This window comes from Monopterus albus, unplaced genomic scaffold (genome assembly GCF_001952655.1).
Source record: "Monopterus albus unplaced genomic scaffold, M_albus_1.0 scaffold24.1, whole genome shotgun sequence".
Lineage (NCBI taxonomy): Eukaryota > Metazoa > Chordata > Actinopteri > Synbranchiformes > Synbranchidae > Monopterus > Monopterus albus.
The window spans coordinates 39,787-53,482 of NW_018127904.1; the positions used below are offsets into that span (position 1 = coordinate 39,787).

General features: G+C 37.5%; 1 protein-coding gene across 2 annotated transcripts in view; it reads right to left on the reverse strand.

Moving 5' to 3' along the window:
- Positions 1-2,395: 2,395 nt before the first annotated feature.
- cers6 (ceramide synthase 6) overlaps positions 2,396-13,696 on the reverse strand; it is a 19,507-nt gene continuing 8,206 nt past the window's right edge. Inside the window, exons 4-11 of one of the 2 annotated variants that reach the window (XM_020594703.1) lie at positions 11,526-11,583; positions 9,448-9,498; positions 9,232-9,324; positions 6,566-6,694; positions 6,210-6,316; positions 4,720-4,876; positions 4,518-4,541; positions 2,396-3,382 (exon numbers count right to left, since the gene is read on the reverse strand). In XM_020594703.1, coding sequence (XP_020450359.1) covers positions 3,224-3,382; positions 4,518-4,541; positions 4,720-4,876; positions 6,210-6,316; positions 6,566-6,694; positions 9,232-9,324; positions 9,448-9,498; positions 11,526-11,583 — 778 coding nt within the window. In that variant the 3' untranslated portion in view covers positions 2,396-3,223. The remainder of the gene's footprint in view (positions 3,383-4,517; positions 4,542-4,719; positions 4,877-6,209; positions 6,317-6,565; positions 6,695-9,231; positions 9,325-9,447; positions 9,499-11,525; positions 11,584-13,696) is intronic. The other variant, XM_020594704.1, reaches the window with a different exon arrangement.

A 13,696-nucleotide genomic window follows, 5' to 3' on the forward strand; every position in this document is an offset into this window, starting at 1 on the left:
CTGTCTCAAACTTTTATTTTGGTATACTTCTGCTTTTCTACCCTGCACTGTCTCAGCTCCAACTTTCTCACCCCTGTCGCCTCAGCTTTCACCTGCCTACAGTGTATTATGCACAATCAGTCACCCAGTGTAGAAGCCAGCTCTCTGCATCCACCTGTCACCAGATTGTCTCAGTAGTTTCAGACTCTCAAGCCAGCTCATACCTTCAGTCATCACTTTCCTTCTCTGTTTTCTGTCTGTAACCTACCCGTTTCTGTCCGGGATACCAATTCAACTCAGCCTCTGTTTGGATCTTTATCATACAGTTCCTAGTTGCCTGCTTCCTATATGCTCTGTTGGTCTAGTTTAATGCTTGCTAGGCCCAGAACTTTTTTTTTGGCCCTGACAACGCTTATGCCTGCTTCCCTATAAGCTGTTTATACAACTGAAAATACTGAACTCTTTGCTGGCTCATACCTGTATGGCCACAGCACCGTGTAACGCTGTTCATGGTTATGTATAACTGAAATCCTGTGTGCTCACACAAGTAATTACTTACCTGATATATACCTGCTACCAGCCATTCTCCACTGTGTTTAGAATTCCTGTCAAGTTGTTACTTAATGTTCAGTATTCCTTTTGGGTTACCTACCTGTTGGTTCCAGCCATTTTATGTCATCAGTCTGATAATAACTTTCACGGTACTGAAGGGTTATTCCATAGAATATCTGCATCAATGTGCTGTTGTCCATTTCTGTGTGTTCTTTTTTTTAAAAGCCTGACGTAAACTGTGAATTCTGCCAGTCTGGTCTGCCTGTGGGTTCTCAATTTACTATTTGAACTTATACAATAAATGTTACAAAGTTGTAAATGAATGGCGTCTTGGTTAAAGTAAATGGCTGACCATTCCAAACACTCCAAGGGATTTTTTTCCAACCTGGCAACCCGAAGGGTTCCACTTAAGTTTTTCAAGCATTAGTCAATCATGTACTGTACATTAATAAAGCAATTAGTTACAACTAATACGTCCTGTGGGAAGGTTGCCCAAATAGAAAGTGGTACCAATAATGGTGTAATCTAATACTACCTTTTATGCCATAAGAGTAATCGGAGGTTAATTCTTATTAATGTGTCTTTAAGGACACTACAGAAGAGATTCCTGTACATGCTTCTCAATAGACCATTTTACAATAAACATTTTGACTCCTCAGGTAGGAAAAACATGTTATTAATACATTTAATGATTGCTCTGGATTCAGTCAAGTTTATTTAAACCTGTGCTTTTGTCTAAAAATGTCTCTCATGAAAAAGGCCAATGTTTGTTGTAAACTGTCACACATTCACAGATCATTGTTAATGTTTATTCATGAAATAATCAATGATATAAAGATATTTCAAATCATCATTTATGGCCCTTCAATATCAGTTTCCAAAATTAATTTGATGGGTTTGATTTGATAGATTTTGTTAAACTTAGCAAACAAACATACCTGAGCTGGTCACTGAACACAGCTGCCACAGTGATGAAAGCCCAGCAGCAGCTATACTTCATCAGGCGGCTCAGAAAAGCTGGGCCGAACCGTAGCTCCCTCTCACCCAGGCTTATAGAGGACTGGTAGAGAGCATCCTCACTACTGGCATCACAGTTTGGTATGGTAACACCACACGGGCAGAGAGGAAGGCTCTTCAATGGGCCAAAAAGACTGCACAGAGGATCATTGGGACTGAACTGCCTGCTATGGACACACTGTACACACAGCGCTGTTGTAGTGCAGAGAACATACTCTGAGATCCACGCCACCCAGCTCACTCCCTGTTTAGACACAAAAACTGCACCTACAGCCTCAGTCACAGCAGAGCAGACAGTATCATCACACACAGAACAAGACTTTACAACAGCTTTTTCCCTGCCGCAGTAAGACTGATGGCAAATACGAAAATGTGAGAAAATATGTGCAATAACCGCTTAGTAGACATACGCAATAATAATACAGAAATGTTCCACAAGGTATTTTGTAAGAGCATCTCATCAACAGTGTTTTCTTTGGGGACCTGAAGAATAGCAGGACATTCTCCACCAAACAATGGAAACAAGCCTGAATATAAACTATTTTAGTATGTTATAACCCCTCACTACCTCACCAAGTGTAATGACATATCCAACTCCATCATGTGAATTACTAGGTGCGATGTTTGAAGTTCACTGGGGAAAATACTATTACCCTATTTTTGTGTATTGTGGTTTTAATACTTTGTTGCCTTTATGTAACTTTTTATTTTAGACCAAGTGTTCTTTCTGGCTTTTGACTCTTTACCTGACTCCAAAGGAGAGCTGCACAAGAATTCCTATATGCCTAGACCATCTGTTTATGCATAAATGGCAAATAAAAATCTTGACTCTTGATGTACTTGTAATCTTCATGTTTTTTTAATGAATAATTTAAACAACTCATGTCTGCCTTGTAAGAAAGCAATGGCCTTTAATTAAATGCTTACCAGAAATGTACCAGAATACTTAACAGAATGCTTCGATGGGGAATACAGCATCTAGTCATACCTGATGGTCACACATAATACTGTTGCTGACATCTCATATGCAGTTTGATTGCAGAAAGTTTGTATTTTTAAAATGGGAGTAAACTTCAGACTTCAAAATCCATTTGTGAGTGAAGACAGACTCAATCATCATTTTGGCAGATCTTTGGGGGTGTAGCATTAAAAGTAAACCCGGGTCATTAGCATTTAGCTAATACTTGTTATCATGATGTGTGGTATGAAAAAACAGCTGTGCTGTTCAAGAAAATTTGATCTTTAACGCTGACATCCGAGTAGAACATATGTCTGACTACCATCTGCAAACTTATATAAAATAAATAACATAGAAAGACACACGTATAAGGACCTCCCCCCAATATGCCAGACTGCTGTATGTTAAAATAGCATGCTTACACAAGAAAGTGGAATGCTGTCATTCACTGACTGACCAAAGACTGGGTTGTACCAGTAGGAGTGCTTTGGCAGCTCACTGAGTGCAGTTTGATGCAAATATACTGTATAGATGAAGAGAATAAATTGCCCAAGGAAATTAGTAAAGAATCAAACTGATGACAAAACTGCATTCACATGAAAGTTTTTAAGAACTTCCAGCATCAGACAGGCGATGTTGTTCATGTCTCCACCACACACTCACACACACAGACTGATGGATGGCGCCCATAGCATGGCTCCAGTGATATCAGCTTAGTCAGTGTTCATCGGGATACAGGGCTCCTGTCAGGTAGCCATTGGTCCCGTGAGTTTTATTGGTCCCGTTGGTGGCGCTGCTGTGGTGCTTCTGATTTGGAGGGGGGCTGTCGTCCTCATCAGAGCTGGATTCGATGTCACTGCGGTCATCTTTAGACACCTGCAGATGTAAGAGTGATGGTTGAAATAAAAGTTTTCCAATTAAAAATCTTGTGTTATTATCTGTGCGAGTTGTACACGCCAAATTAAAATGTCAAAGTGGGAGGCGTTCTGCCAACCAAATCAAGCAGCGGGCTGTAAAAGCCTTAAAACCTATTTGCAAACTCAAAATATAGAGACATCTAAAGTAACACTGGGTGACAGCTCATGATTATTTTCATTATTGACTAATCTCCCGATAATTTTTCCAGTTGATTGATTTATTGTTTAGTCTGTAACATATCTGAAAATTATGGAAAATGCCAACTGTGTTTTCCCAACGTTTGTCAGTTTCGTCCTACTAACAGCTGAAAAACCAGATTTTCACTTCACATTGATATAAAACAGAACAGCATCAAATCCTCATTTTGAGAATCTGATACCTGTGAATGATAAATTAGTGATCAACAAAATTGCTGACAATGAATTTTCTGACACTCAATCAATTACTTAGTACTAGACATTTTGTAAAGAAACATGTCAAGTTGTAGGTTTGTATATGAGAACAAAATGTAGGAAATATATTCAAGATATATAAATAAAATAACAATCATTACAAGAAGACTAATAAAAACCACAACAAAAAATTTAATCAAGAGTCTACAATCATGCTAACAGCTATTAGATGCACAGAAGTAATTTAAGCTAAGTCTTATTGTTAGAATACTAACATGCTCAAACTTAAAATGCTGATGGTTAACAAGTGTAATGTTTACCATGTTTCCCACCTTAGTTCACCACGTTAGTGTGCCAATACAAGCACATACACATATTACAAGTACAGCTAATGGTGAGTTTTGCAATTATTTGGGTATACTGTAGCTTAAATCTAAATTTTTACCTGATGACTACATTAGAGAAAACATCATGATACCATGTGAATGTAAGACAATCCATCCAACAGTTGTTGACATTATTCAGTCTCAACCGAAGTGGTGGACTGACTGAGACAGCCATCTCTGTAATACACTGATTAGGCTAGGGCTGATTATGACTATGGTGTATGCAAATGATTACAGGACTGCCAGAGATATGAGATCAAACTAAATGAAAAGTACACCATGTTAAATAAGCTGCTCCTGTTCAAGGCTACTTACATGTAAGGGATTCCATTTTCCCACCTTGAAGGTTGCAGGTTATCATAAATAATAGAAAGGGAAAGGTTAAAAGTGGCCATTTAACATGCTACACAGTATTTATAAAAGTACTAGCAGCATAACACCATGTTATGCAAGAACAGGTATAAATGGAAGAATTATGCCGAAAGACTCAAACGAGGAGCTGCGTGTAGTCACTCACCTTTCCTTTAGAGATGGCTCGACACGCTGTCTTTACTATGAGGTAGGACCAGAAGGAGTGAAGGATCTGCAGCAGTATCAGAAGCAGGTTGAAGACCCACCAAGATGGGTAGGGCCCCACAATCTCCCAACTCTCAAACAAGGTGGTATTTAAAATCCTTTCGTAGCAACAAAGGGAGAGGGAGATAATTAACTCGACATATTTCATTAGAAAAGCAGTAAGATTAAAAGCACTCTCTCTTGGTGGGAGAGTGTCTGTGCGTCCTGAGGAGCAGGTAGACGACGACATACAGAAGCTAAGGAAAAGAAATTAGGTGTTCCAGGTCTTTGTGTTTCATGGAGCATCTGGATCTTAATGATTTGTTTACAGTGCAAGCAGATTCGTGTCTTTGAAATAGCAATATGTACAGCCATAAACTAACGGAGTACAAAAACAATTGTACTGCCTGACGACAGATGATCAAAATGTCAAGGCTCTGTGTTAAATTTATTGCTGGACCAGTTCTTGTGAATCATAGCGAAGCCATAGCAACAGCTTTACAGTAATGACAACTTTAATACTGGTGTGGTGTGGGCTGACTACAGTGTAGAGTAGGATCATCATATTACAGTGTGGAGACAAAGACAGAGAACCGTGGGGTGACGCCTAAAAGCTTTTTTAAAAAAGCTGTTCTAAAATGCCGCAGAGAGTAATCTAAAAGCCTCTGGCCTTTTCAAAGTGCTTTCTTCAGAACAGCCCTGCTTATTACAGAAAACAAATTGCTTGAAACAGTTATTTCTGTGCTGAAAGCAGTCAACTGTGGCTGTCTGCCTTCTCTGAATCAAATCATATCTCCCTTCACTTCTGAAAAGCCTGATAACACTGCTGCTGATGACTGCAAGATGATTTGTAGCAACTCTTCAAATATCATCAGAATGGTCCTTTATAATTGGCATTCAACATCCACTGTAATCAGACTTTCAAATGTTTGGGTAAAACAAAATCATGAGCTATTAATTCAAATATTTAAATTTCTCTGGTACAGAGGTTGTGAATGGATTAACCGCAATTTAAAATGCTGAATAAATGCAATGTAAATTTAAAACTGACAAAGTAAGACTACAAAATGATAAAAGATCCTAATTAGAGGAAAACTCTTTGATATTTTAACAATCAGGTAGAACTCTGTGACACTGTTCTCAAAGATAATGTAATAACTGTAATAATCTGCTTTTCATTTGTTGATTTTTTTAGTTTCTTTGAGAGGTTAATGCTGCTGTATCCATAGTAACTATTACTTAGCAACAAAATTCACAGAGATGAGCTGGACTGCAAACCATTGAGGAGAAAGCAGTAAAAAAATGACTGAGATTTTCCTGGCTTATGAAATGTATAGCACAATTACACTGTACAGGTCTTTTAATTCTGACTGCTTGAACGCAGATGACAAAGCCACATGTAACACCACGTCAGTGAAGGCAGCCATCAGAAGGAAAACAAATAACACTTACCAGACAGGGTACACTCCCAGCCTGGAACTTATGAAGAGAATTGCAAACACTGCAAACAGGAGGTTGCACAGTATGTGGCATTTGGCATAGTTTGCCATCTTGGCAGCCTAGAAAAAAAAATCTGCAATTATTTGATAATGTAAACAACTGTCCAAAATATTTGTGACAATATAAAAGTTAAAAGCTCTTGTTCCCAGCATTATCAAGGGTAAAACTAAACTATATCATAACCTAAAGAGTAGGATCAAAAAGCACTGTACCTGAATCTGACATAAAGTTCATGATATCAGAATTGTATTTAAATTTAGATGCCCATCTGTCCATCTACAGCATTTAATTCTCTCACCCATCCTCACCTCTATCAGCACATCAGCTGCATCATGGAGACACATAACTAGAGTTCCCACTCGTGCCATGTTGTTCACATAGGAAAAGGTGATGAGGGAGATTGTTGCCACGTGGTGCAGGAACATGATCAGAAAATCCTGGGGACACAGAAATGTCACACAAGTACAGAAACAGTTTCATATCTGTTTGAGTCACTGCATGCAGGACAGAAATGTGATAAAGTGAAAGGGTCATGACCACTGAGTACACACACAGCGGCTTTGTGTGTTTACACTAATGAAACTTTTGTTCTTTAAAAATGATAAGGGCCCTACTGCTGACTAATTTAAACTGTGGAGCCTATTTTCAAAACTGGTGGAAGAGGTATTACATGTTTTGTATTTTCATGACCTTGAAATCTGCTTTACCCAAGTTAGTAGCTGCACATGTGAATCTGTGTGGATCCACGCCCTTCAAAAATAAAACCCCTATTTTGGCGAGGCATGTTCGTCATATGCCGCTCTGATTGGCAGAGCTACTGAAAAGATATAAAAAGCTATGACAAGACACTGATTAATCACCGCTTATTCAATTAAAAACAGCAAGTACTCCGAGTATTTGTGAACAATGGGCGCTGTTGCAATTGTGTTGTTGAAATTGTGTTCAACTATTCAATGTGTCAATTATAGTTACTCTTCATCTGACACTGTCATTGTGTCAGAATGCAATAGAGTCATCTCAATAATATTTTTAAAAGCAGATGGTGGAGGAATATTAAAATCATTTACTGAAGTAAATGTTTGTATATCAACAAAATGTACTTAAATTAACAAAAGGTGGAAAAAGGGCCCTGTGACTGTTATACTATACTGTAATATTTTTATAACTGATGCAAAAATGAATAGTTGGTTGAAGTGGAGCTCACCTGTAACCATTACAGTATATACACTAGCATCTATAACAATGCCTCAAATTTTATAAGGTCATCACATGCTTTGTACTGCATGTAAAATTTGTATTAATTTGTAGTAAGAATCTAGTAGCTTCCAATAAATGTGGTAGTATAAAAAGAGCAAATATTTTCCTTTGAGTCATAGTGGAATAAAAGTATAAAGTTGTATGAAATACTCAAGTAAAGCACAAGTTTGTACTGAAGTATAACAACTGAGCAAATATACTTAGTTATCTTCTACACCACAGTTTGAAAGAGAACAAAAAAACCCTCCATTCCTCCACTGAAAATCAAAATCAAGAATGGAAGTCAGCTAAGCTCGACATGAATGAAAACGATCAATACTGCAGCTACAGTAAATGTCTTGTAAAATTAAATGAATTTGGTTTGAAAGGTTAGGTGTGGGGTTGTTTTAAATGGAGCTCCAGGTGACTAAGGCTGCAGACAGGTAGCATGTGGAAGCATTCCTCTAGCAAAACTTTAGCTACTGAAATGTGAGACAGAGAAAGAGAAGGAGGATGCGAAGGAAGAGCAATGATGCAAGATACAAAATGGAAGCAAGGTAAGAGTGTGCGGGAAGAACATACTGGAATTGGGGGGTGCAGAGGACCTCCTCCTAGTACTGTGCATGAAAAACTGAAAGGAGAAACAAAAACAGACAACATGCCAACAGTCAACAAAGAGATGACAGAGTGAAGGCATACACAGCATGGCATCATGGGTGCTGCTGTGAGTGGAGTGTGTTGTGGAGAGGGCAGAGCTGGGGGATGGACTGGAGACAGGAGTAACGGTTCAGTAAGTAAGGTCATGGCTGGAAGGCATGCAAATTGATACTTTATGGACCAAAAGCCATTTTTGTAACAAAAAAAAAAATTTAAAAAATCAAATGTCCAAGTTTCAGTTCCTACAAACTTTGATCAAGTTGGACCTTTCAAACCTCATTTAATGCATATGCAGTATAAACTTATCTGCTTCTTGAAACTTAAAGTACTATATACATATATGATAAATGACACCTGACACTAAACATTATATCTAATTTGGTAATACATTAAGGAAAACATAACAGTTTTGTAAGTACTTGTAATCAGTGCCGTATGTGCGTGTGTCAGTTATAAATTGCTTTGTTGTACTTTTTCAATATTAAGAATGACTAGAAAATAATAGTTGGCCTTTTCTGTTCCTGTTTCCACCAGTACAAGTCCTTGTCAGGTATAATGATTTATTTCTAACAGACTTAACTTTAAATACATCCCTGTATTAAGAAATATGTTATCTCAGTGCATTTAAATTGTATTGTATCATACCATCATTACAAAACACCAGTAATCTGCAGAGTGAATTACTCAAAAGCATTTAATGACACAAAATTTACTGTACACCAACCGACAGGTGGGGAAAGCATGAGAAAGATTTTAAGTTTTAGAGTGAATGCGGTTTCTGCATGTTTGGAAAATCCTGTTCAACTTTGAAATGTCTTATTTCACACAGTGAAAATACACAGAGGCAGACAGCAAGTGTTCACAAGCAAATTGGCTAAACACTGCAGAGTAATAGTGTTGGTAAGAAAAGAGATGGACACAGATCAATTATTTTCTGTGACAGGGCTACATTCAAGAGAAAAGTAATTTCTTCTGGACAAAACACAAAAAAGTGACCATCATGTCTTTTAATAAATTAAACATTCAATGAGCCTTGTTATTAGATGATGTATATCTTGGTGTAACATAAAGTCATTCTTACCTTCCTCCTGATGTCTATGAATTGGGAAAAGAGTAAGGACAGGTAGAAAGACAGCTCCAGAACATAATAATAATGGATATCCACAGTCAATGGCTGCATGAACACACAAAGCAACAAGGTTAGAATAGGAACTACGCTAGTCCATCTTTGGTAATGGAAGTCATCTTGCTGTGTCATTGTTACTGAGAATGAGTGTTGTTTTTAAAGTACTTTTACCTGGTAAGGGTAGTTGTACCAGCACTCCTTAGTGTTCCATAACCATGGAGTCTGCAGAAAATAAAAACTGTGACTTATATACATTTATCCTACATGAAACAAACAAATCTGGATTATAATTTTAAATATAAAATATCAAAAACAGTCATTGAATTGCTAAAGTTAGGAAAGTACTGTAATATATTTTAGTGTGAAAACTTCAGGGACAATAAGTTCATTATTTTGTAGTATATCTCTGAAAACCTGTCATAGATTGAATTTAGTCAAAATAATAGAATGTCAGCTTAAAATACTATGTCTATGCAGCATTATGCTGTTCCCACACATGCAGTTGGAGTTCAACATCTAAAAGAAGCATATCAATATGACCACTGAAAAATGATGATCCTTGATGAATTCTGAATAAAATACTAAATGAGATTTTGTTACAATGCCTACTTTAATGTAAAAGAAGGCTGGATGTCCAAACCTGTGTTATGGCATAATGACATCGGAATGAAATGAAATGGCAACTGTGAAACTAAAGAATGTGTTACATGCAAACAGTGACCCATCACTGTGACTGAGTTTACATCTCCTGCACTCTTCTCCTGGCCTGCTCTGCTAATAAATCCCACAGAGAGTGGAGTCTGCAGCAGGGAGTGCCAGAGAATAAACTATTTGCACAAACTGCTTTGTTATGCAACTTCTATTTTTAAGATTTTTCCCCTTTCTGCTATCTCATTTTGCCTCGGTGAAATAAATATATTTCAGAAATTTGAGTCCATCTCTCCCACATCATCCTCATAACAATATGTAACACTTTCATCCAGAGAACAGTTATTTTTATGCATGTTAAAGTAATACTTCAGTAATACTTTAAATGGATCATTGTGCAAAATGTGCTTAGTCACTCCCCAGTGGTTTCAACAGCTGCTGGGATTTCAGAATTTCTAGACAGGTATATCGCTTGTAGTGGGAGTACTGGGATACTCTCATCTCATTGTTTCCCTGAAGTACGCACGGAAAGGCAATGCATGTGAAGATATATATATATATATATATTTTTACAAATCTTGTTAACTTTGGGCAGAATACGAATGCTAAATGTGATTGAAAAGAAAAGACGTAATATGGAAACTGTTCAATATCAATGTAGATTTGGCATTATAGTTGTTGCTAAGCTAGTCCCAAAAGCTAGCTAAGTAACATTAGGCAAAGCATTAGCGTTGCTGTTAGTTTCCCTGACGCCTAACGTTAATAGCTCAGTCAGGGCAATGAGCCTGACCAGTCACATATTAATGGGATTTAAAAATGCCACAATCTACTATTAACACCTAAAATCTTTACCTAAACCAGTAGTCACGGTACACTACATTAGTATGGGGAGGCATTTGGAGGACCACTTGACCTTTATAACAATAAATATCTGCCAACAGGTTTCAGCATTTTGTAAACAGGTGGTGAATGAATGAATGAATGTCACTTTCAGCTTTTACCCGTTAGGGGTCGCCACAGCAAATTGTCACACTGCCGATTCGCGAGTTGACATTTGGCACGTGCTTTACGCCGGATGCCCTTCCTGACACCGCAGCAGCGGGAGAGCATCACCCTAACCACTAGTCTGTCAGGGAACCCCATTTTGTAAACAGGTGGTAGTCTGCTTTTTATTACTATACCATCCAAATAGCCCATCCAACAGCTAGCATGACTTCCAGCAATTCACACTAACATCAAAAGAAAGTATGCCTTGTAATGTAAAAAATGGCCTATTTAATGTTTGGCATTATTTAGCATATGAAGTGCTTCCACCTTTTCTGTAAACATCCAAGTAAGAGCGATTGTTGAGAAACATTTTTATACTAGGCTTTATTATAAATTTACTTTATAAAATGAGTCCCTTGCACCAGAACATCTATTTTACCAGCCAGTCTCATGACTGGGCATCAACCCATTAAGAAACCACAAGATTTTCATGGCCTTAAATCACCACACTGAATGCTCTGTGGAAAATGACTCATACTGACCTCAGTGACTCACACTAACTTTAACAGTCATAACAGGAGGCTGGTGCTCATTTGTTTAAAAGTAAAACTTACCTTTTTAAGGAAACGCACTCCATAGGTAAATATGTATAGATAGAATGTGAATCTCCACCTGAAAGAAATAAAAACATTGTAAATATAACATCAAGAATGAATAATTTAGACCTACACACTTAATTTTCTTCACCCTGGCTCACTCTAAAACTGAAGGCTACCAAAGGTCCAGGGATAGCTTGATTTTGCTGAACACTCATATTTATTAAACCTCAACAAACCAACCATTATGGTTTTTGGAGACTACCGAGTAGGCCTAAGTATGTGCATACCCTAAACAATGCCACTGTGAAAGACAGTAGCACAGAGCTAAGCAGTGTGTTTGCATTTTACATTTATTTCTTTCATTTGGTTTTCTTTGTTTTCAGATTTTCTCACAAAAGTTTTATGGAGTTATTTTAATATCACAAGCATTTTAGAGAGAGAAACAAATTGTTTTAACCTGCTCAAACCCCATTACTTGAGAGTAACACAGCTGCATCGTATCCTTAAATCAAACATGAACAAACTAGTGCGAGGTCTTTTTAGTTCCCCACAGCTGCAGTCTAGGAGGACCCACTAAAAACAGGACATCACCAACTTCACATTGGTGAAGTCTGGAGGAAAAGACTAGACATTCAGTGTCCAGTTTCAGCTCAGCTTGCTCTGAACTTTAAATAACCCTGGTCATAATGCACAGTAGCCACAGCAAGGCAATGGCAGGGAAAATGATCGTGAGGTCTGAGCTTACAAGCAGTGAAGAAACTGCTTAAGCTGGCATTTCAGTGATCAAAGTGTTTTTGAGTAGGGGGATATGAATATCTACCCAACTACAAGTCCCTTTCCTTCTACATCTCTGGAAGCTGTTTCAGACAAAACCCACATCTCTTTGTGAAGTTAATCAAAAGCAAATTTGACTGAAAGGCTCAAATGAGAGACCCCCTGTTGTCTGCTATTGAGTTGTCAGAGGATTTGACAAATTTGTCACCAGTTGAATTAAATTGTTTTTTTTTTCCCCAGTGGAGTTCATATTCTAAGACACACACATACTGTATAACATATTTCTAAATAGCTTCATGAAGAAAAATATGTAGAAGAGGAAAAACAAAGCCAGATTTCTATGACATATCCACTGTTCACCCTCATGGATGTGACAGATGTTATCACATAACAGACAAGGTTTTGCCTACTTTAAAAGTTGTGCCACATGGTCGTTCCAGCTGAGCTCACATCAAACACATTTTGACAGCTACAGCTCCATGAACACTCAAAAGGAGAAGAGGCTGAATCCACGTCTGAGTAATCTAACAGTGCAAGTTGTTTATGTGGATATTTACTCAAGATATTCAACTCTTAATGAATACTGCAGAAACAGCTAGCACGTTAACATGTGGCCTGTGGAAGCCATCATGAACTGCTGTTGCGCTTGATCAACAGTAGTGTAAAACCAAATTAACTGGACTAGTCTACCTGGGACGCACTAGAGACTGTTGCATGGCAACTGGTTCATCAAGCCAAATCTTTTTCAAGTGCTGTTGAATTGTTGCTATATATGTACAATCACAATGACTCACAGCAGCTTCCTGTGAATTGATTTTTTTCTGAAGTCAGGCACTGATTTTTTTTTTTATCATTATGAGTTGTTTTTGTCTTTAATTCAATTATCTGGGGGCCTCTGTTTATTTGCTGCACATAATGTAGAAGAAACTTGGTCATTTTAATTAGTTCTGGTTAATGATTGTGGCTGACAGCACTAGGTTTAATATGGGTTATGATAAATGAACTGGTCCTGTAAACACTTCAAAAAGTTAGCTTGTGTAATTTGTTATAGAGAACCACCTGGGTTTGGAATATAATAAAATAAAATAAAAAAGAAGGTTGTGCTCATTTAATTTGTAGTCCAAAAACCAGCAACTGTTGACTTAATATAGTTGATAAGTTTAATAGGTTCTTTGTCAATGTTGGTCCTGGTTTAGCAAGAAGCATTTATACTGATGATACATCCGTCACTATAAATAATAATACAATCGAAAGGAACATGAGTTCTATGTTTTTGAAGCCCATAGTTGAAAAGGAAATTATAGAGATAGTGAATAAATGTGGTAACAAAACATCTAGTGATAGTGATGGTATCACTATGACAACTGTTAAATGGGTAATTGAGGGGATATGCAAACCATTAACCCATATTT